Below are 23,727 nucleotides of genomic sequence, written 5' to 3'. Positions count from 1 at the left end.
CTCAAAAAATTAAAATTAAAAAACAGGAAAAATCATCCCCATGGTTTAACTCATCAACCTGCGAGCTTAAACAACGCTCCCGTAGATTAGAAAGAACTTGGCGTTCAACAAAAACAGACCTAGATTATATAGCCTGGAAGGATAGCTTCAAAACTTATAAGAACGCTCTGAGTAGAAGTAGAACTAATTACTACTCATCCTTGATAGAGGAAAACAAAAACAACCCTCGGTTTCTTTTCAGTACTGTAGCCAAACTGACCAAGAACCAAAATAGCGTTGAGCCCACCATTCCTATCAATATATGTAATGAGGACTTCATGAAGTTCTTTCAAAATAAAATTACAACGCTTAGGGATAACATCCATCAAACCCTACCATCCGTTAGCCCCATAACAGAGGAACTGGTTAACCCTAACAGTCATCTGGAATGTTTTCAGCAAATACAACTAGCCGAACTAAATTCCCTTATTTCTTCTGCTAAACCAACTACTAGCCTGTTGGACCCAATTCCTACTAGAATTCTGAAAGAGGCACTGCCACTAATCAATAATTCTATACTCGCAATTATTAACCAGTTTCTAACAATAGGTTATGTGCCACAATCCTTTAAACTAGCAGTTATTAAACCTCTCATTAAGAAGCCAAACTTTGACACAAGCCTTCTCTCAAACTACAGGCCGATCTCCAACCTTCCTTTCCTGTCAAAAGTTCTGGAGAAAGTAGTCGCTAAATAACTGAATAATCTGTTAGAGGACCTTCAGTCCGGCTTCAGAATGAACCACAGTACAGAGACTGCACTGCTAAAAGTTACTAATGACCTTCTATTGGCCTCAGATAGAGGTCTTCTATCTGTTTTAGTTCTTCTGGACCTTAGTGCCGCATTTGATACTGTCGATCATAATATACTTTTAAGGAGATTAGAAGATGCCGTCGGTATTAAAAACTTAGCCTTAAACTGGTTTAAATCATTTTTATCTGACCGGTTTCAATTTGTTCATGTAAATAACAAATCCTCAATGCATGAATGGGTCCTGTGTGGAGTACCACAAGGCTCCGTCCTCGGACCGATATTGTTTAATCTCTATATGTTACCACTCGGAAATATTATTAGGAAACACAACATTAACTTTCATTGTTATGCAGATGATACTCAGCTATATTTATCAATTAAAGCCAATCAGGCTGACCAACTCGTTAAATGAGAGTCCTGCCTCAGGGACGTTAAGTCCTGGATGTCTATCAACTTCTTAATGCTCAACACATCCAAGACTGAGGTTATAATCGTAGGTCCTAAAAAGCTCAGGGATAATTTTTCAGATAGTTTGATTACCTTAGATAATATTACCTTAACTTCTAACAGTGATATTAGGAACCTGGGTGTTCTTTTTGATCAGGATCTGTCCTTTATTTCCCATGTTAAACATGTCTCCAGGACAGCCTTCTTCCATCGAAGGAATATTGCAAAAATTAGAAACTTCTTGTCCTTTAAAGATGCAGAAAGAATTATTCCTGCCTTTGTGACTTCAAGATTAGATTATTGTAACTCCTTAATGTCAGGATGTCCAAACTCCTCTGTTAGGATCTTACAGCTAGTGCAGAACGCTGCTGCACGTTTACTAACCAGAACTGGAAGAAGAGAGCACATCTCCCCAGTCTTAGCATCCTTACACTGGCTTCCAATAAAATCTAGAATAGAATTCAAGATCCTTCTGATCACATATAAAACTCTTCATCACCAGGTTCCGTCCTATATGGAGAAACTTCTAGAAGTGTTTCACCCTCCACGAGCCCTTGGCTCTGAGGATGCAGGACTGTTTGTAATCCCTAAAGTCCATCAAAGTAAAACAGGAGGCAGGAGTTTCAGCCATATGGCTCCTTTACTCTGGAATCAACTACCAGCCTCGATCCGAAGGGCTGACACCATTAGTTTATTTAAGAGTAGACTAAAAACCTTCCTCTTTGATAAAGCTTATCATTAGGAATAAAATAGGAGCACTAAGTTGAGCTGCTATAGGCCTAGACTGCTGAGGGGATTTTCTCTCTCCCATTAAAGGGAATGAACTCTACATTTGGAGGTTCTGTTTCTTGTCTTTCTTTCTTTCTCTCTGTGTAACAACATTACTGTAGCCACCAGATACTGCCGCCATCTGTTTTTCTCCCTGACAGGAGGGGAGCAGGATCCAGGGGATCAGACCCAAGACTCACAGAGTGGAGTTACCACAGTCCCACTACCCGACCCCACCACAGCACCGTGACCCCACCGCAACGGCACGGCCCTTAAACTCCAGACTGAGATTGGTTCATTATCAGACCAGCTCATCATAGATTTTTCTTAGTATTTGTACTTATCTCGCCTGTCTGCCACTCTCTCTCTCCCTCTTCTATTCCTGTCTCTCCCTGTCCTATCCCATGTACTCCTCCCCCCAACCGGTCAAGACGGATGGCCTCCCTTCCAGAGTCTAGGGTCCGCCCCACGGTTTCTTCCTGAAGAGGGAGTTTTTATGAACTTTTCTTCCTGCGAGGGAGTTTTTCCTGGCCACTGTTGCTTGTTCATCTGCTTGCTTTGGAAGGGTTTAGTTGGGTTCTGTTGTACTCTATCATTGTAAGAGCGCTTTGAGATGTTTGTTGATGTGATTTGCTTTACAAATAAAATTTTATTGAGTTTTTGGTGTTCTGTTGCACGTTTTGCCCCTTCCTTTCATGTCAAAGTAATACATTTCAATTGGACTTATCTTTCATGTCTGAGTCATACTATTTTCCCTATTAGACAGCACATATGCTGTGATGTTTTTGTCTTGCTTTTCTTCCAACAATCAAGCTTTAACTAATTTTACTGTATGGCCCGTCCACACTAATGACTACAAAGTGCCCAATAAAGATGAGTGTACCCACACTGATGATCATTAACATTTTGTGAACACCTGCTCTCGGCAGGTACCGTGTGTTTAGTTGCATAGAAGCTCTGTATTCCTTCAAATATAAAAGGAAAAACAGTAAGCAGACATTTTCTGGATGAAGCAAAAAACATTGGTGTTCTTGGTGGTTCTGTAGCGGAGCCGGCGGGGGGACAGGGTGCTGTTGGCACCCCCAAAACGGATAGCGGCAAAGATAATGGAACGTCGGTCACTTTCTGCTGTATTTGTAAGGATACAAGTTGATTGTAATTGTAATGAAATATGTCAACATGTCCACGTTTCTGTCTTGGGAAAAAAAAATAAATAAAAAAATGCTGGTGTGAATCTTGCTGTAAAAAAAAAACAAAACAAACAAAAAAAAAACACTTTTTTTTTTTTTTACAGAAATATGACTTAATCAAGGTTACTTTGACATAAAAATTATTCTTGTCTCCAGCAAAGTGATATTTTCATGGCTTTTTGGCAAAAATTGTTGAAATGCAAGTTTTTTTTACAATACTTGCTGATAGGAATTTTTTACCCCACTTTACTTATGACCTAACTATACTTACAGTTTTTAAATGTTGCAATTGATGGATTTAGTTTTATTCACAATAAAATACTGATTAAAATGACGTATGACACATGTATGTATCTCTTACATAACAGATTTCTTTGTTCATTGAAATGATTTGCTTAGTGCTAAACCAAATTTTCATTTTGTCCATTTTGTCACTCCGTCAATCTAATTAATGAACATTGTTTCTCTTTTATGGATGTTAGGGAGTAGAGGACATAATAAAATGTTTACAAAGATGTTCTCAACTATATCAACACCATTATGGCAAAATAAAGTGATATTAAATACAATTTTACAGTCCAAATTTCTAACATGGAAAACTGTTGTGAACCAAAATGAGTGATTTTTGTTTTCAGTCACCATTTTGTTTGAGAAACATCAAACCTGATTTGATTTTAATAAATACTATTTCTATGACAAAGTACACATTATTGGTTTTCAAATGAGGTGCAGCAAGAATAAAAGTCACCATTATTAAACTCGCAGGATTCTTTTTTCACACAATTGGTCATGAAATGTAAGTCAGAACTTGAAGCCTGTCATTAGTCTTCACAATAAAAGAGGCTGTTTGTGAAGCAGGCATCACAAATGCACACTTTTAAATGCAGCTGATAAATCGTAATTATTTTCCTTTCAGTTATGGTGCTATACAGCAAACTAGCCTCAAAGTATGATGCTGCTTCCACCATGCGTTACTTTTGATCTGTCATTGGATTGCCAAAAGGGCATTAGAGTTCAAATCATTCGAGAGACAGTAGCGGCGCCAGATATTTGCTGCCGGGTTGGGGAGCTCGATCATTCAGTGACGGTGCTGGGGACTTTAGGGATCTCGAGTTTATTTTCTACTGTAACACCGACAATATGTGCGAAGCACACTGCGCACGTAACAGTGGCGCACATACAGCAAAAGCTCCGCTATTTAAAACAATATTATACGACACAATACGCAAAGTATTTAGCCAAAGTGATAAAGATGAAAGGTTTACAAGCCTGCCACTTAAACACACCACTGAATGGAAACTTTAACACAAGAGTGTCACTGATGGAGCCTCAACAGCAGCAGGAAGCAAAACAAACACAAGTTTTCATTTAGGCCTCACACACAAAGACACTAAATTCTGCTACCAGTCACTAAAAACCTAAGAAATATTTTTGGTTCAATGAATCTAATGACATATTAAAAAACACTGCATAGAGGCAAGCAGGAGTCAGAATTCGATCTCAAATATAAATAATATAGATAAACATGCAATAATCATCACTCACCATGAGATGTCATAATAACATGATACATTGGTTGATGTGGTTTAGAGCGAAGGCATCAGTGATTTTGTCACTTTTTTTTTGCAAAAAGCGCTCCATGTTCCATTACTTTTAGTAAGTTATACAGTCAACAGGAAAAATGCGCTTGTATTAACAGGAAGTTGTAAGTTCAAAGGTTCATGCATGCACTGCAGCGATTGGCTGAATCAGATTACATTGCTTTTAAGTTAAGAAAAAACATAAATACATGTTTTATTGGTGTATTTATTAATTAACCAGGCAACTAATTATAATCTTCACACATAAATAAAATTGAAATAAACCACTTTAAAAAAAAAATAAAAATTTCTTGTGTGTGCCATGGGGGTGCTTTGGCTATCCTAGGGGGAGCTGCAGCCAACCCACCCGTGCCACCTATGTCAAGAGATCCCATGTCTCTTCAGTGATGCAGATACAAACATTAACCAGCTTCAGTCCTTCTTTTCACACTTTACAGTCACTCCATTAGATATTTCGAAAGGCCTCACTTAATTATAGATCTGTACATTTTCCAATGTCGACTATATCTTACCCATGAGCCTAAAAATGAGGTGTAGCTCCTCTTTCACAGTGGCACCAGGAAACATTGGGTGACCCGTTGCCATTTCATACAGGATGCAGCCCACGCCCCTGGAAGACAAGGCAGAGGGATGACAGGAGGGCGGAGCTGGCACCCAAATGCCCCAACACATAGACAAGCACTTATTGTCGGTACAAACAAGTGCAGTGTGAGTGGGCACACCGACGGTCTCAGTTCCCGGCAGCTTGGCGTGCTGAAAAGGTGCCCTGCCATCTCATCACAGGATATGTAACTCGGTGCGATCAGAAGCCGTGTCACCAAAAACACACTTTTAATCTTCAGTGATTTTTGTGGGGGTGTTCGCTCCACCGCAAACTGCTAATGAGCAAGAACTCACAAGGAAAATGGATTTGAATGAAGTGTGTGATACTGTGTGACTGTTGACTCATCTTTCCGCTCCCAAGTGGAGAAATTTAAATAAGATCTAGATGATTCATGAAAATTCTCCAGGATGATGAAGCTGTTCCGGCGTGGTACCGTGACCAAGCCGGCACTGATCTGTGTGTGTGTGTGTGTGTTTGCGTGTGCATGTGCGTGTTCTTTATTTATCTGGAAGAACGTGCTTTGTCATGTTCTCTGAAGAGTCAGCCCAAGAAACTAAGCTCAATATTTAAACAAGTTTTCTTATTTGAAGTCAAAGTTTTTTATGGGTACAATTTTTTAACCAGTCAATAAAGCCAGTCTCTTTAAAACTGCTTTTTATCAGATAAATATAAAAAAAAGACTAGAATGAAACAAAATTTGTTGCTTTGAGGCTGATATCTACTATTGTGTTTACAGAACACTTCGAGCAGTGCATAGCCTCTATGCAGTCTCTTCACTGGAAGTTGAATAAAAAGTAGTTCGCCATCATCTGGATCACATGTGCAGTTTCTTAACATGCCTCATGACTGACTGGAGTGGACCATTCACAGCTGTTGTCGCCTGCGTCCTTCCCCTTGTGTTCTGTGTGTGTACTAGACAGAGGCTCTTGAGGCTCTGCGGAGGGGGTTTGGAGGCCACACGGAGTCTTCGCATTGTCTTTGCATGGTGAAGTTTTTTATGTGATGTCAGAGGTCTTTGGATGTCCCCTGACTGTAAACAACACGCTAAACAGTCACACTTTAGGCATAATTTGATCAGATATCAAAGAAGATGGCATCTTTTGTGTAGCTGTAGATTGCAGTAACAGGCAGGAAACCTCTCATACGATAAGTATCACTGTTGACCCTGACAGAAGGGGGAGATGGATTGCAGCTGAGAGGAGGGAAGGCTGAGAGACAACTCAGTATCAGGTTGGTAGTTTGTTGTGGACAGTTTTTATGGTTCAATTCCAGAAATGAGTCTCTCCTGTTGCAGCAACAGCGCCCGTCGCCTCCGGCAGTCTCTGCAGGAGGGAATCGCATGGATGCAGTGGATCCGACCACCTGTGTCATGTAAACAGACCCCCAAAAATGAAGAAAGTTTTTCAGATACACTCGTATTCGTTGTAGTGTAAATGAGACCTAACATGAGTAAAATCCTCTCTTCTCACTTTGTATGGTTTCTGTAGCCTGCAGCTCCTTGGCTGTTATATGTTACTCTTAATAAGAGGTGACTTTCATTGGAAAATGTGCTGTTTTTTTATACTTGCAGTAGGGCTGGGTGATGTATCAAATATACTTGATGTATGGCGGCTTGTTCTCTGTGCGATATAGAAAATGACTTTAGTTAATATTACATTTTCACACTGGCTTTTAGGCATGGGCAATAATATATTATATATAATATTCCTCATGGGCCCTCAGAGACAAAACAAGTGCACCTACAGACATCCTGTACTCTCGCGAGAGCTACGTTACACACATTGCTTAGCAGAGTGGTAGCGAGTAGTGGAATGTACTGACACAGACACAGAAATGGAAGACGATGAGTTAATTCCAAAGAAAAAGGGCATCATATGGCGGTAGTTGTGTCTGAAACCACGACGTCAACATCTTCTGCAGGTTCCACAACAACTAAGAAGCCGAAGCAACTGGCAGTTGAGTCTGGTGACTTCCCTTTACAGATCGATACCATTCAACAAAAACAGCCTAAAACATAAGGCGATAACGTCCGAGGTAACCCGTCACATGGCAGAAGACATGGTTCCAGTTATTGTGGTTGAAAAGTCCGGATTCAGAAAACACATTTGACCCAAGATGTGATCTGCCTGGTCGCAAATATTTTGCAGAAAGAGCTCTACATGCGTTGTATATTCAAGTGAGAGAAGAAAAGAAAAAAATGACATTTCATGATTATACTGTTTAAATGCTGTTTGGCAAAATTCACTTTGTTGTGATTTCCCCCTTATTGCATACAAGTTAAAGATTAGCACATATTAATCTAGTATGAACGGAAATGTTTTAATATCGATATAGAATCATAGTGCATGCATCAAAAGTGTTGATTTCAGGCTGAGGCAAAATATCGGAATATATATCATGTATTGTGATAGTGATGAAAGGCCATATTGCCCAGCCTTACTTTGCAGGCTGTCTGTTTTACATCAACACCAAACATCTAAAACATATAGTTTCCTTCATGATGTATGTTCCAAACAAGATGTGTAGTCTTGAATTAAATCATAACAAGCAGGCTAAGTGGGATTATTCCGATAAGGCAGCGCCACCCGTTTTCGTACTTCATTGTTTCACTAACTCCACAGCATGTAAAGCACAAAACATCATCACAGCAGCACGTCACTATTTAATTAGCAGTCCAATTAAATAGAGTCCAAAAAAATTGTTCAAACAATGAGCCTCAAAAATAACATTAAAACAAATAACCTTTATGGAAAGTGGAGTCTGTATGAATGTGCATACACCATGACCTGTCAATTAAACATCAAAGTGGCATTAAATCGATTATAAAAACATATTTCACAATTTCTAGTTATAAACTTTAATAACAAGGTTTTACATCCATAGAGATTGCCTATAAATTGTTTTGTCATCTCCTACACAATGTGTCATTAACAAAAGAAGCCCATTATGTAGGACTTCTTATCCTCTGTCTTTATATATACACCCAGTGAGTGTGTCATAGTTTTCAATTTGTGTGGCTGTGATATGGAGAAGTTGGTTTTTGGAATAGAAAGTGGTTGTCGTAATGTGTTGATCTTCGCACTGTGCTCAGATCAAACCAGAAGAATCTGTGCTGGTACTCACCACATGTCAATGGGTGTGGAGTATTCCGTGGAGCCCAGCAGCACGTCGGGGGGCCGGTACCACAGAGTCACCACCTCATTGGAGTAGGTTTTTGTGGGGACGGACTTTGCCCTTGCCAGACCTGCAGGGTTTGAGACTTTGGTGAGAGTGATTTTAACAGCTAACATTTAGGCTGCATTTACACTGTTAGTGTCATGTGACATCATCAAATCTACAATCATCTTGCTTATTTTGTGACATAAGTACGTGAACACACAGTAAAGACATGAGAAGCATGGCGGCAATCCGACAGGAGGAAAACCCAGCACAGTGGTTGGTTGAGGAGGTCACATGACTTCTGGAGGTAATAACTGCAGCATGTCCAGAAGATGCAAGTCTGGCCCTTTTCCTTCTTCTCTGCCTGAATTTCCAGGTGAACTTCTCAGGCACAGTGATATCAGCGACAAAGATACGTCATCCTCCATTTCTTTGGCATTGCAGTTGGCGCTCAGTTCAGAAGTAGTCTGATGTTTGTTAACACTATACGAGTATGCATGTGCCATGTTTCTGACGTCAAAGACAAGTGTAATCAAGAGAATAAGATATGAATCACTTGATAAAATATGAAACCGCACGATCAAAAAACCCCATGTAGGCAGCAAATCCGATCTGAGCATGAAGACTTGAGTGTTAACACAGCCACAGACTGTGACTCCTAATAGCAGCTTCAGCTCGTCATGAGGAAAGTAGCAGAACAAAGATAAAGCTTTAGTACGTTTCAGCTTTTGTCAGAGCTGCTGAGGAATAATGAAGGACCACTGGCTGGTTTATCGACTCACCTCCTGCACCAAACTGAGAACACTCAGAGCGATGAGCACTGTTGCTAGGATACAGGGAGTGAGGGTGCTAAAGAAATCAGGATAGAACATCTCAAAGTGGCACTAAAATAAAATTTGAAAGTGATTGTGGCAGAAAACAAGCTATTTTGCTCCGAAATGTGTCTGAGTCTTTATGCATGTGTGTGTTGTCCCCCCCTACCGAAGTCAGCCAGCTTGAGCTCTCCCTTGTCATTGATGAGCAGGTTCTGAGGCTTCAGGTCTCGGTGGAGGATCTTCCTTTTGTGACAGTAGGACAGACCACGCAGCAGCTGGAACATAAAGATCTGCAGAGGGGAACACAACAAAATGATGACCCTGTAGGTCCACAACTTCAGCAGCGGGAGAACAAATGGCGACGTGTCAGGCTAAAGAGAAAGTGAGTTAAGTATAACTTAAGTTTACAATAGTAAAAATTTGGGTCCCTCAAGAAAAAGAAGTACTGCTCGAGAGGACTACTCCCGCTATGACCTGCGTCACTTCTGCTTTTTTTGATGTCCTCATCAATGGCGTTTTTGTTCAGGAGGAACTTTGAAAGTGTGCTTTCCGTCAATGGATCAGGATTGATTATAAATCTAGATAAGTTATGCGATAATGTAAAAAAAACAACTGAAAATAAGAAATGTGATTTTTGAGTATGATTATGATTTTATGTATTCTCATAAATATGATTATTGTTATCTCATAATTTACCATTTATTACAAAAATACTAAATCTAGATCTTAAAAATGGAGAGCTAAAAAATAGTTTGTTATTTAATTATTTTATGAATTATTTTTTGACTCAGTGGTTCCATTTGTGACTTTATCGGTGCTGAAATTTTCATTTCCTTGAGGATTTTGTACCAGCCAAATCAACAAAGTTCTCTCCAATCTAATTCCATCAAATGTGAATTATACCAAAAGATATGGTGTACATTTCAAATTATCATATCATTTGCAGGCCATGTCATCATTTCAAATGTGTATTTGAAAAAAACGTATCATTTATGTTTCTATGTTGTATCATGTGAATGACATTTCATCAGCCAGCAGAACTTAATTGTTTTTTTTGGTTTTTTTTAGATTTGACAAAAAATCAGAAGCTTACAGTGGCGTGAAAAAGGATTCATGCTCCTTTAATCTGGTACCTGAAATATAATCCTGCCAAGAGCCTTCAGAAAACACCTGATTAGGAAATAAAGTGTGTGCAATCTAATCTCAGTACTCCACAAGTGGAGCCTTTATAGAAAAGTGGCATGAAGAAAGCCATTGTTGAAACAAAGCCAGAAGAAGACCTGTTTGCAGTTTCTGACCCAACAAGATTCTGAGAAACTTGGTCTTGCATTTATTTTCAGTAGGTTAGATTATTGTAACGGTGTGTTTACAGGCCTCGGTACAAAATCTGTCAGACAACTACAGCTCATCCAGAATGCTGCTACAGTCCTCACCAACACAAAGAGGGTGGAGCACATTACTCCAACACAAAGAGGGTGGAGCACATTTCACTCGTGCTCCAATCCCCGCACTGGCTGCCTCTGTGCCAAAGGATTGACTTCAAAATCTTACTTCTACTCTATAAAGCTTTGAATGGTCTCGGGCCTAAATCCATCTCAGATTTACTTATAGAATATCAAACCTCCAGACCTCTGACGTCCTCAGGAAGAGGTTTACTCACTGTTCCTCGAGTCAGAGACAAACAAGGTGAAGCAGCTTTTAGTTCCTACCTCCCTACCTGTAGAACAAACTTCCTGAACACCTGAAGACTGCTGACACACTCACTTCTTTTAAACCAGGACTTAAAACATTTCTATATGCACAGGCTTTTGAATAAAAAATAGACTCTACTTACTTAGTAAACTAATCTTAATAAATCTCTTACCTTATTTATTATACTTTTCTTCATTATTTGTTTTAATGCATTTTTTCATTATTTCTAAAGCTTTAATGTATTTCTTTAGTCTGTATTTCTTAAATGTCTTTTATTTATTTAGAACGCACTATGAATTGCCTTGTGTTTGAATGGTGCTCTATAAATAAATCTGCCTTGCTTGGACCTTGCCACAAGCCATGTTCGAAACACAGCAAACATGGAGGAAGAAGCTCTGGTCAGAGGAGAACCAAACTGAACTTTTTGGAATAGGTGCAAAATGCCATGTGTGAAGGAAAACTAGCACTGCATGTCACTGTGAACACTCCATTCCCACTGTGGAACATGGTGGAGGCAGCATCATGCTACAGGGAGGCTGCTCAGAGTTGACTGAAGATGTATGGAGAAAAATACAGAGTGTAAAAAGTCTTCCCAGCAGGACAACGACCAAATCAGCAAAGCCAGTGTGGAAAGGTTCAGCTCAAAATGGATTCATGTGTCAGAATGGACCAGTCACAATCTAGAGCTTCATCCAACTGAAAATCTTGGTGAACAGTAATTTTCAAGTCCTGCTAGACGCTCTCCATCTAGTCTGCCTGAGATTGAACTGCTTTGTGAAGAAGAATGGGTGAAAATGTTTGTCTGTTTATGATCAAAGCTGATAGAGACAGTCCCCAGAAGACTTCAAGCTGTGACCGCAGGAGGATCTACAAAGTATTGACTCAGCGGGGATGAAGACTTTTACATGCCACACTTTTCAGTTTTTTATTTGAAAATAAATAGAAAACAATGTATAATTTTCCTTCAAAGTTCAAAGGCATGAAGTCTTTTGCGAGCCACTGTAACACAATAACTTGATTTGTATTGGTGGCAGGTGCTCTGGAAGCAGCCTAGACAGTCAATGTCACCTCTGTATGCTGGCCGGGTCCTGACTCACCTTGACATTGTGCATGCTCATCAGATTCCCGCAGTTGTCCAGGTACTGTTTGAGGTCACTGTCCTGCAACACAGAGTGGCAGCAGCATTCACACACTCAGCCACCTGCAGGCTTTTTTATGTTAACTGAGGAAAATGCCTTTGATAAAAGCTCAGTTTACTCACGAGGTACTCAAACACCAGCGTGAGGCAGCGGTCAGTGTGGATGATGTCATGAAGTGTGACGATGTTGGCGTGTTTCAAGTTCTTCAACAGAGACACTGGTGAGACAGAAAGCAGCCATTTATATTTTTTCCATTTGTTTCCAATAACATGAGTACCAACAACCAATTCCTAACTGTATAACATATCTGTATCTGACATTTCCAATTTGTTGTTTGAGTCCTGTAATTGAGAGCTTCCATGAGAATTCTCAAAGGTTATTTTTTAGTATTCTGTATGCAAACCCAAAACCCTTTTGTTTTTCTTTGACTCCTGATGCCTCGTTAAGCCTAAATTTGACCCACTAAACACGCTCAAACGTTGACCAAATTTGGCACGCTCATCAAGACTGGTGAAAAATTTAAGGAAAGGTAAAAACTAACCCCCAGAGTGCCAAAATGTGCTTTCTCGTGCCACCTCGAAACACTAAACTGGCCACCATGGCCTGTAGAATTGTTGTATCAGGACAAGTTTGGAGTTTTACAGTGAGTAAGAAGCAGACTTTAACATAAAGTGCCACCCAGTGTATCAGAATATGTTCACTAGCCCTGCACTCTGCATCAATCCATTATCTGTGATCGATGTATTCTGACTTCATGTTCAGGGGAACCAATCAAGTGTAAGGGTCCACCCACTGACTTTGATGGGCAAGTTTGACATACTCCAGTTCATGAAATACACAAATAGTGAAATGACTATATGTATTTTTTCATAGAATAACATTTAATTTAATAAATTAATGACACATTACTTTTTTTTTTTTACGGTGTACTTATATATTTCATTTTGGCACGTTTAGTCCTCCATAAGAAGTCGCTTGAGTAGTTTAACTGCTCAATGGATCAGGAAGATTTTACTCTGAGATATGCTACATGCTAAAGAGTCTCGGGGCTCACACACCAGGGATGCTACATGCTAAGCATGGTTAAAGTCTAACTGATGCACTCATTTATAATAATAATAATAATAATAATAATAATAATAATGATGCATTGGTTTTATATAGCACTTTTTTTCCATTTATTTGAATATATATGAGCAAAGAATTTATTTCCAAATTTGAATGGTATAAAACAATTTTGCAATTATAAACAAACAAAAGAAAGAAAAAAAAGAAAAGAACATGAAATCGAGAGAAAAAAGGAAAAAAATAGAAAATGTGCATACATATTTATAACAACTACGTATGTAGCTACAGCTGCCCTGGGGCAGACTGATGGAAGCGAGGCTGCCAAACTGCGCCATCGGTCCCTCCGACCACCACCAACCACTCACTCTCACACCACATTCACCCAGGCAGTTTGGGGTTCAGTGTCTTGCCCAGGGATACTTCAGCATTAGGCAGGCAAAGATGGAAATCAAACCTGCAACCTTCTGATTGGGAGACGACCGCTTTACCAACCGAGCCTTGCCGTCCCATTAATGGTAAGCTTCAGCGTGTGGCGGCACACAAGCTCTGTTCCGCGACAGTCTACAGTACACATAGCACAGCATGTAGATAGACAGCCACACACTGTCCTCTGGCGATGTAGCGTTGACACAGAGACTGTGCAGAGGTTGTTCTCAGCAAGTAGCTAAAGTTAGTACTCATACTTGAACTTGTCCTTCAAAAAATGAAATCAGTGCATCCCATCTGCAAAGGAAGATGAGGAAAATAGACAAAAAGTTGCTGGCAAGCTGCGCTTGTGAAGTTGTTGACGTGATGCTATAGTTCAGCGATCTTTACATTAAAAAATCTGGCACGGGTACTTTTACTCAAGAGAAGGATGTGAAACTTCCAAGATCAGCTTTAACTGCAGAGCAAGATCAAAACACTATGTACGCTTACAAATACGTTGGACCAGACTGGATTGATGTTCCTTCACAAGCAAAAACTAAACTAATCAGATTGTATTAATCCCCTTTCACATGAATCCCAGCCACATTACAGCGCTCTGGGGAGCTGATGGGTGTCAAGAGTCTTGCTCATGGAGCCATAGTGTTGAAATTTGGTAATCAAACCAGCATTCCCAAGTCTGCATCCTTAACCTGCATCCTTAAGTAGTTTCTTAGTAGTTTCTTCTCACAAGAAACTACTGTGCCTGTATTCATAAAGCACCCTAAGACTAAAAGTAGCTCTTAGTGAAGTCACTCTTGAAAAAAATCTTAGCAGTCCCCGAAATTTAGGATTTTTTTCAGAAGTTTTTCACAAACCATCTTAAGCCCTAAGAATCAGTGGCGCCGCGCACTGTGCATACAGTTTTTTTGAAGGTGTGAAAAAAGTAAATATTCTAAAAGGGTATTTGTTTTTGTCTCTGTCTGGTGTGCCGTTTCTGTACATTTGATGGGTTAATTTTACTCTCCATTCATTACAAGGATCACAGAGGCTCTTTTCTGTCTTCCTTCCTCTAACAACCAATCACAGCTTTCAGCAGACTGCATCATACATAGTAACGGGGTTAACCACACCTCCTCACTAAGATAAAAGTGGCTGTCAACTCCTTGCTCAAAGTTTCTCTTAGAAACTTCTTGAATCACTTTTAAGCTGAGATTCCTTGCTGGGAACTTTTAGGCTAAGATAGGAGCTCCCTGAGAGGACTCTGAGTCGCTTCATGAATACGGACACTGGAGTCTTTGTCTATTCGACAAGAGTAAAAAAGACCGAAAGTCCTTGTTTCTATGAGGTTGAACAGAGTTATGGAAACTGCAAGGTTGCAAAATGAAGCAATATTCTTTTTTAAGGTCATGGCGCTCAAGTGAAGACAGGCACTTCACAGACTCTATTTGAAATCACCATGAAGGCAACATTATGGTGTCAGGATGACATACTGACATTTAAAAGGTGCAATTATAGCCTTAATTTCCTTTGTGATGTAATCCGACGAAGTGAAGGTCATTTGACATGGGCCCTTTCGGACTCATGAAGTACTGCAGGAGAACTTGACTTTAGCTTCAGGCGGGATGATTCTCAATTAACTGGTGAGAAAGTTTCAACTCTTTGAGATGTCATGCAGATGTGTCAGATCAAGTACTGATATGACAGGAGACTTTACAGAAATAGTCTTGACTTTTCCAGAAATTTTGTTTCTGGACTATAAGTTACATTTGTTTGAAAAACTGTCAAGAACAGGAAAATAAAAACATGAACAGTGTACATGTACATGTCCAGATCTAACGGTTGATAATCCAGGTCCAGCAGCTGCCTGTTCCAGAACCTTTTGTGAATTTCTACAAAAGCTATTAGCAACAATTAGTTTTCTTAGTTTTCATCACATTAACAGTTTCTTTGCTTTTGCACAGTCCCAGTCAACAAAATATTTAATACATAGGTACAATAAATACCAAATAGGTGAATATCAATGTCTGAAACTTTTTTGTTTTTTTAACAATGCAAGTAGGTTTAAAAGAGTCCAGATCAACAATGGACTCTGACCTGTGCCAGCGTGCATTCGTACCCTCTCTGATAGCCGTGCAAGGTGCTCCCTCCTCGTGCTCGAGGCGAATCTCCTTCAGCGCCACCAGGTTCTCCGTCAGTTTACTCCGACCTTTGAACACGGTGGCATACGTCCCCTGGAAACACAAACACAAACTAAAGAGTAGATGATTCAATGGAAAGTAAGAGAGAAACATGAGCAGTAGCTGGGTGGATCAGAACTAAGTACTTATTGTAGCAGATGATGCAGTTATGTTAGTTTGTGACCTTCAGTGTGAACTGTGGGCCAGTTTATCCGACATTTTCAAGTGAAAACGTAAAACTGTGTTTTTTGAGAAAGGCTCCCAAGGTGGAACTTTTCGAAAAGGCTGCGATGTTGTTATGATAACGGGGGAAAACACAACTTTACACTGAAAAAAATTATTCTCAGTCATTTCCACAAACACAAAAATTATTTGCTGAGTTAATGTAATTTAATCATGTCACACATTTCCATCTATTCATATTAAGTAGTTTGAATCCCATTTATTCATATTATCTGAACAACATGTATTAGAATGAACCATTTAACAACAAGAAACTCAATAATCAAACATTAATCAAACATATTTATGATATGTAAACTGAAAAACCGCATAGTTGATTTTTTTGAGTGTAGAGTGTCATGGCTCCCAGTCCATAATCTCCTGTGACTTGGTAGGTTTATAGTTGACAGTCACCGTAATAACAACCCACCATGGTCTGTCCAAATGAATGTCCATGTACTCCTGTTATAAATGTACAGTATATCATCTGCTGTGTGTATGTGTGGTTTCATTACTAAAACAAACCAACTAGTGGCCCTACATGAAAACTACATCATTTTCAGTGTTTCTGCCATTTCTGTGTAAACAAACATCATTTTCAAAATGTTGCTGCGTGAATGTGAAACTTTTCACAAAATGTTTTCACTGGAAACATAGTTGTGTCAGTGTGTTCATGTTGTCACACCAAAAAACACTAATTGAAGCTGTTCAGAGTGTAATTTGCCGATCATCCTATGTCAGTTGAGGCTTTAGTTTAATCTGGAAAAAGCTTCTTTAGACAATGTACAATTGGCTTCCTAGTTAATTTTAGGATCAGATCACAGTTCAGACTCATATAACGATATAACATCAAATCATTTGCTTTGATTCAGGCTTTCACCATAATTTCCCAGCTATAACGTCGTTTGATGCTTTCATTTCTTTACATTTCCAAGTGTGCTGCTGGATGTCAGATCGATCTTGATTAGCTTTCTGCATCCACCACTTATGTACACACAGACAACAGAAAATGAATTTAAAGTCATATACACACACGCATCAATAGATGCTCTTTGTTCATTAGTGGAACCAGAATGCTGACGGTAATTTGTTTGCAGCATGTTTACCATTACTGTCTGATTACTTGTTCATCACCATGTATTGTGTAGGTTGTAAACATGGAGCTTAACAGGTCATTAATCGTGCCTGACTGAATGAGGTTAGACGTTTTAGCTGCTATTCGTCAGCACTATCCAAACCTCACATCAGGTAATGCAGCTGCTTTAATCCATGTTATTAAAGGCATTCTTGTAAATTCTGAATTTCATTCATGACCCATTTATAGCACAGATGACTATTACTTATTCATCATGTGAGTAAGTCAGTTAAAATGGTTAAACTTGCTAAAATAGCTCACCAGAGTAAATCACTTTAAAAGGTAATGCTGATAAAACGAGCTAGAAAAAACACATGTAAAATGGTTAAAAAGAGGTACAATAGTGACAACTGAAGTGGCTAAAACAGCAAAAAATGGCTTAAAAAGAGAAGAAAAAAGATGAAACAACCAAAAAGAACAAAAAAATGCATGTCAAGCATGTCCGATGCTCTAAATTGAAGTCATGAAACATCAGATATGTTAACCGGATTTTATAGGTTAAATATTGCGACTCCAAACAAATCATATTTGGTAGAAAATGGGCCAAAGCAGCTGTATGGTCATAAAGGTTGCAGACCCCTGGTTTAGACATATTATCATGATGGGCATGTATGGACTGCTGCAATAGCCTGTAGACGGAGACAAAGTCATCGAGATTCTGTCATGAAGCAGCCGTCAATCCTCAAGATATTAAGTGTTCTTTTATAAATACCTTGGAACTTAAGTGGATTGGCTTGTAATCCTTCATTAAAAAAGTCGACCAACTGTGATGCAATAGAGTGGCTGCTATATATATATATATATATATATATATATATATGGATAGATACACTACTTTACATCTAGTTTATTGCAGGCTCCTAAACTCCATGTAGACAAACAGTTGGACTATGTGCAGACAAACTCTGGTCATCACCATGGACATTATCCACCAGAGAGGAGCTTTATCTTCACCTGAAGTTCACTTTAAGGTTCACCAGCTTCAGGTTAATGCTCTGTGGCCACAGCAGTGGGTGTGCAGGTTATCACTCATCGGATTCTGTGTCAGCAGTCTCCCAGCCACCATCTGAAAACTGCATAAAGAAACCCTTCTTGACTTACCTCACCCAGCTTTCCCAGCTTCACATACGTTTCCAGTTTTCCAAATCCGATGTCCGACTGGAGGCAAAAAGAAAGAAGATTATTCTTTTTTTGTGTTTGGATTTGTTGGTAATTTTCTGTTAGCAAGTTCTTACTAAGAGTCCGGACGGCCATATGCTGGACATATGTACAGCTATGTTCAGAATAATAGCAGTCCAACATGAATAACCAGATAAATCACTGTTTTTGGTATAAAACATAATAATAAATGGAAAATAATTTACCAGCAGGTGTAGTAAAGTCAGAGGAACCAACACACCCAACTTTGATGATATGAATACTCCTGGGTCTGTGTAATTGACTAATTAAGTAAAAGGGGCGTGTTCAAAATAATAGCAGTGTGGAGTTCAATCAGTGAGATCATTCATTATGTGAAAGAAACAGGTGTCAATCAGGTTGCCCTTACTTAAGGATGAAGCCAGCACATGTTGTGCATGCAATTCTCTGTGAAAACTGATGAAAGATGGGTCGTGCCAAACATTGTTCAGAAGAAAAGCGTGCGTTGATTAAAAAGTTGATTGGAGAGGGGAAAATGTATAAAAAAGTGCAGGAAATTATCGGCTGCTCAGCTAAAATGATCTCCAATGCTTTAAAATGGAAAGACAAACCAGAGAGACGTGGAAGAAAACGGAAGACTACCATTCGAATGGACCGAAGGATAGTCAGAATGGCAAAGACTAAACCAAGGGTCTGCTCCAGGGAGATCAGAAACGGTCGGAAGGTACCTGTGAGTGCTGTGACAATTAGAAGACGCTTATGTGAGGCTAATCTACCAGCAAGAAGCCCCCGCAAAGTCCCACTGTTGCAAAAAAGACATGTGCTGAAGAGGATTGCATTTGCCAAACATCATGTCGACTGGCCTCCAGAGAAATGGAGAAACATTTTGTGGACTGATGAAAGTAAGATTGTTCTTTTTGGATCCAAGGGCCGCAGACAGTTTGTCAGACGACCCCCAAACACTGAATACAAGCCAGAGCACACTTTGAAGACCGTGAAGAATGGTGGTGCAAGCATCATGATATGGGGCTGTTTCTCTTACCATGGTGTCTTGCCTTTATATCGCATACCAGGGATCATGGATCAATTTGGTTACATCACAATACTTGAGGTCATGCTGCCTTATGCCGAATGGGAAATGCTACTGAAATGGGTGTTTCAACAGGACAATGACCCCAAACATACAGTGCCTTGCGAAAGTATTCGGCCCCCTTGAACCTTTCAACCTTTCGCCACATTTCAGGCTTCAAACATAAAGATATAAAATTTAAATTTTTTGTCAAGAATCAACAACAAGTGGGACACAATCATGAAGTGAAATTTATTGGATAATTTAAACTTTTTTAACAAATAAAAAACTGAAAAGTGGGGCGTGCAAAATTATTCGGCCCCCTTGCGTTAATACTTCGTAACGCCACCTTTTGCTGCAATTACAGCTGCAAGTCGCTTGGGGTATGTCTCTATCAGTTTTGCACATCGAGAGACTGAAATTCTTGCCCATTTTTCCTTGGAAAACAGCTCAAGCTCAGTGAGGTTGGATGGAGAGCGTTTGTGAACAGCAGTTTTCAGCTCTTTCCACAGATTCTCGATTGGATTCAGGTCTGGACTTTGACTTGGCCATTCTAACACCTGGATACGTTTATTTGTGAACCATTCCATTGTAGATTTGGCTTTATGTTTTCGATCATTGTCCTGTTGGAAGATAAATCTCCGTCCCAGTCTCGGGTCTTTTGTAGACTCCAACAGGTTTTCTTCCAGAATGGTCCTGTATTTGGCTCCATCCATCTTCCCATCAATTTTAACCATCTTCCCTGTCCCTGCTGAAGAAAAGCAGGCCCAAACCATGATGCTGCCACCACAATGTTTGAAAGTGGGGATGGTGTGTTCTGGGTGATGAGCAGTGTTGATTTTACGTCAAACATATCGTTTTGCATTGTGGCCAAAAAGTTCGATTTTGGTTTCATCTGACCAGAGCACCTTCTTCCACATGTTTGGTGTGTCTCCCAGGTGGCTTGTGGCAAACTTTAAACAAGACTTTTTATGGATATCTTTGAGAAATGGCTTTCTTCTTGCCACTCTTCCATAAAGGCCAGATTTGTGCAGTGTACGACTGATTGTTGTCCTATGGACAGACTCTCCCACCTCAGCTGTAGATCTCTGCAGTTCATCCAGAGTGATCATGGGCCTCTTGGCTGCATCTCTGATCAGTCTTCTCCTTCCTCGAGATGAAAGTTTGGAGGGATGGCCGGGTCTTGGTAGATTTGCAGTGGTCTGATACTACTTCCATTTCAATATGATTGCTTGCACAGTGCTCCTTGAGATGTTTAAAGCTTGGGAAATCTTTTTGTATCCAAATCCAGCTTTAAACTTCTCCACAACAGTATCTCGGACCTGCCTGGTGTGTTCCTTGGTCTTCATGATGCTCTCTGTGCTTTAAACAGAACCCTGAGACTATCACAGAGCAGGTGCATTTATACGGAGACTTGACTACACACAGGTGGATTCTATTTATCATCATCAGTCATTTAGGACAACATTGCATCATTCAGAGATCCTCACTGAACTTCTGGAGTGAGTTTGCTGCACCGAAAGTAAAGGGGCCGAATAATATTGAACGCCCCACTTTTCAGTTTTTTATTTGTTAAAAAAGTTTAAATTATCCAATAAATTTCGTTCCACTTCACGATTGTGTCCCACTTGTTGTTGATTCTTGACAAAATTTTTTAATTTTATATCTTTATGTTTGAAGCCTGAAATGTGGCGAAAGGTTGAAAGGTTCAAGGGGGCCGAATACTTTCGCAAGGCACTGTACCAGTAAGCGAGCCAAATCTTGGTTCCAGACCAACATAATTGAGGTTATGGAGTGGCCAGCCTAATCCCCGGACCTTAATCCAATTGAGCACTTGTGGTGTGACATGAGATTTGCTGTTTCTGTTGCAAAACCCAAAAATGCAGAGGGATTGTGGAAGGTTGTCCAATCTTCCTGGGCTGGCATAAGTGTTCAGAGGTGTCAGAGGTTGGTTGACTCCATGCAGCACAGATGTGTAGCAGTTATCAAAAACAGGGGTTATTCAACGAAATATTAGTCAAGTAATTGTCAGGATTGCTAAATGTTAATATTTTTTCAGTTTATTTAGTAAATATTTGAGTTTGTAATGAGAAATGCCGACACTGCTATTTTTTTGAACACAAAAATATCACCTTTTCCTTCATATTCTGTAACGTAATTAAATATTGATACTTTTTTCTTCATGATTTGTTGTGCAATACCATGTGCAGCGTTCCTAATGAAAGAAAATAAAAAATATAAGGATTTTGAGCTTTATTCACTTTTTTAAAAACACTGCTATTATTTTGAACAGAGCTGTATGTATGTATGGATGGATGGATGGGTGGATGGATGGATGGATGATGAACAGAGAGATGGATGAATGGACAGAGAGATGAATGAGTGTGTGATGGATGGTTGGATGAACAGAGAGATGATGGATGATGGATGGATGGATGGATGAATAGAGAGATGGATGGATGGATGCATGACTAACCAGAGAAGCACGTCTGGACATGCGACTGAGAGGTTTGCAGAGTGGTGAGTTTTCACTCTCCAGTTGGAGCTTTTTGAGAAACTCTTGAGGCAGACGAATGTCCATGGGCAGAGACATCCGCTTACTGACGTCCTAAAAGAAACACAAAAAAAGAATTAAGAACCAGTTAGTATCCATGACTATTTTGAACATTTGCGTTTTTATTTTCTAGAGTGTTTCAGTGTTTGGAGAAGCAACATTTGTAGGTTTCCTCTGTTAAAGTGGCATCATGCAACGTTCAATCGTTTTAATAAATTGTGAAATAGTTAGGAGTTGCGTGCTTGCCTTTATCTGTAGACGAGAGGAAACGTTGATCTTACAATGCAATACAAATAGAAGATGTGTCCAAACATGTCTTGCTAACTTGAGGAATCCAGAGGCCTGTACTATGAAGCTGAATTTTCTCTTATCCAGATAACTTCAAGGATTAACCCTGGGTTTTCTGTACTATGACTCTCCCTCACTTCTCACCAGGATAAATCACCCCAGCAACTGACGCTGAATGTCTAACCTGCTCCGGAGAAGGATATGTTCTGGATAAGAGGTCAAAGCTCCGCCTCCTGACCAATCACATCTCTTGGAAAATGCCCTGCCCATTCTTAAATGATGGTGATTGGTGGGCAGGTTCAGCGCTGAGCTGCAGCGGAGCGGAGATGAGAAATTAATTCAGAGCAATCTTTTTGACATGATAAAATAAATCCTGGTCACTGAGGCTTTGAAGGATGTTTTTGTTCTTGACTTGTTCCAAGTCTGTTTATCATCACGAGGGTTGATCTGTAATAATGAGGTTATTGATCACACCTGACAAAACTGCAGAAACATGAACTTATGGAACGCACAACTACTCGTGTCATCGCGGTGATGAATTAATATTCCAACACAAAACACTCTCACAAGAGAAATTCAGCCTCAAAACAACTGAATGGAAAATATAAACTAAAAGAAGAGCAGTGAGGAAATTCTGCCCGACACGTTACTGTTGTAATAAAGTGAAATTGATTGATCAGCAGACGTGCTGTCCGTTTATATCGCTGATAAATTAATATCGTATTATCTCACAAAGTCACGCATTAACAAGTCAGGAATGTTCTGGCTTTGGCTGCAGCAGCAGTGTTGCTTTTAGCCGCTGGATGTGTTTTAATTCTTCATATTCTCTGAGAATAACTGAATAACCTTCAGTCATATCTAAACTGCGCTGCAGGATTTCTCTGTGTGTGATTGGTCAGACGCTGCAAACCCCGCCCCTTTCACGTGCACGCACACACGTAGCTCTGGGTTGAACCAGTGAGTTGATAACCTGCTTCATAGTAACGGTGATCAGGATCGCACACATCTCGATAAGTCAACCCAGGGAACAGAGAGAGATCCTGGATATGTTGAACACGGTTTATAGTACAGGCCTCTGGTTGGCAATGTCTGTGTGGCCAGTGACAATGGTGTTTCTGGAATAACGATGTAAAGAGCTTTGGGATTGCTCAAGCAGATGAAAAGGGCATACAAGCGAAATCCATTTTCTATTTAATAATGCTTTCCTTGTTTTCCTGTTAAAAACCTGACTAAGGAGCCTAAAGTGAAAACATGTTTGAAAGAAAGCTGGCCAATAAAGAGCTCGTTTTGGCAACTCGGTGTCTGATGGCAGTCTCATTGTGATTTATAGCTACATTCACTCATTTGCTGACACAGTTATGAACAGACACACAGTGTTGATGTTTGTGGTGCAAAATACTTGCACACCTTCAGGAACGATTTTAGTTCAGCACCTTGCCCAAAGACACTTAAGGCTGCTACACA

General features: G+C 39.8%; 1 protein-coding gene across 1 annotated transcript in view; it reads right to left on the bottom strand.

Moving 5' to 3' along the window:
- The window catches only part of cdk18 (cyclin dependent kinase 18), a 133,111-nt gene that overhangs the window by 12,754 nt on the left and 96,630 nt on the right, over positions 1-23,727 (bottom strand). The window contains exons 4-11 of the mRNA XM_080462386.1: positions 21,898-22,029; positions 18,317-18,373; positions 15,798-15,912; positions 12,328-12,422; positions 12,164-12,226; positions 9,541-9,664; positions 8,524-8,644; positions 5,309-5,406 (exon numbers count right to left, since the gene is read on the bottom strand). Coding sequence (XP_080318512.1) covers positions 5,309-5,406; positions 8,524-8,644; positions 9,541-9,664; positions 12,164-12,226; positions 12,328-12,422; positions 15,798-15,912; positions 18,317-18,373; positions 21,898-22,029 — 805 coding nt within the window. The remainder of the gene's footprint in view (positions 1-5,308; positions 5,407-8,523; positions 8,645-9,540; positions 9,665-12,163; positions 12,227-12,327; positions 12,423-15,797; positions 15,913-18,316; positions 18,374-21,897; positions 22,030-23,727) is intronic.

The sequence above is a fragment of the Lipophrys pholis genome (assembly GCF_963383615.2).
Source record: "Lipophrys pholis genome assembly, chromosome: 4".
Classification (NCBI taxonomy): Eukaryota; Metazoa; Chordata; class Actinopteri; order Blenniiformes; family Blenniidae; genus Lipophrys; species Lipophrys pholis.
The sequence above is the reverse complement of the archived record's forward strand: the minus strand, read 5'-3'. Positions and strand labels throughout refer to the sequence as shown.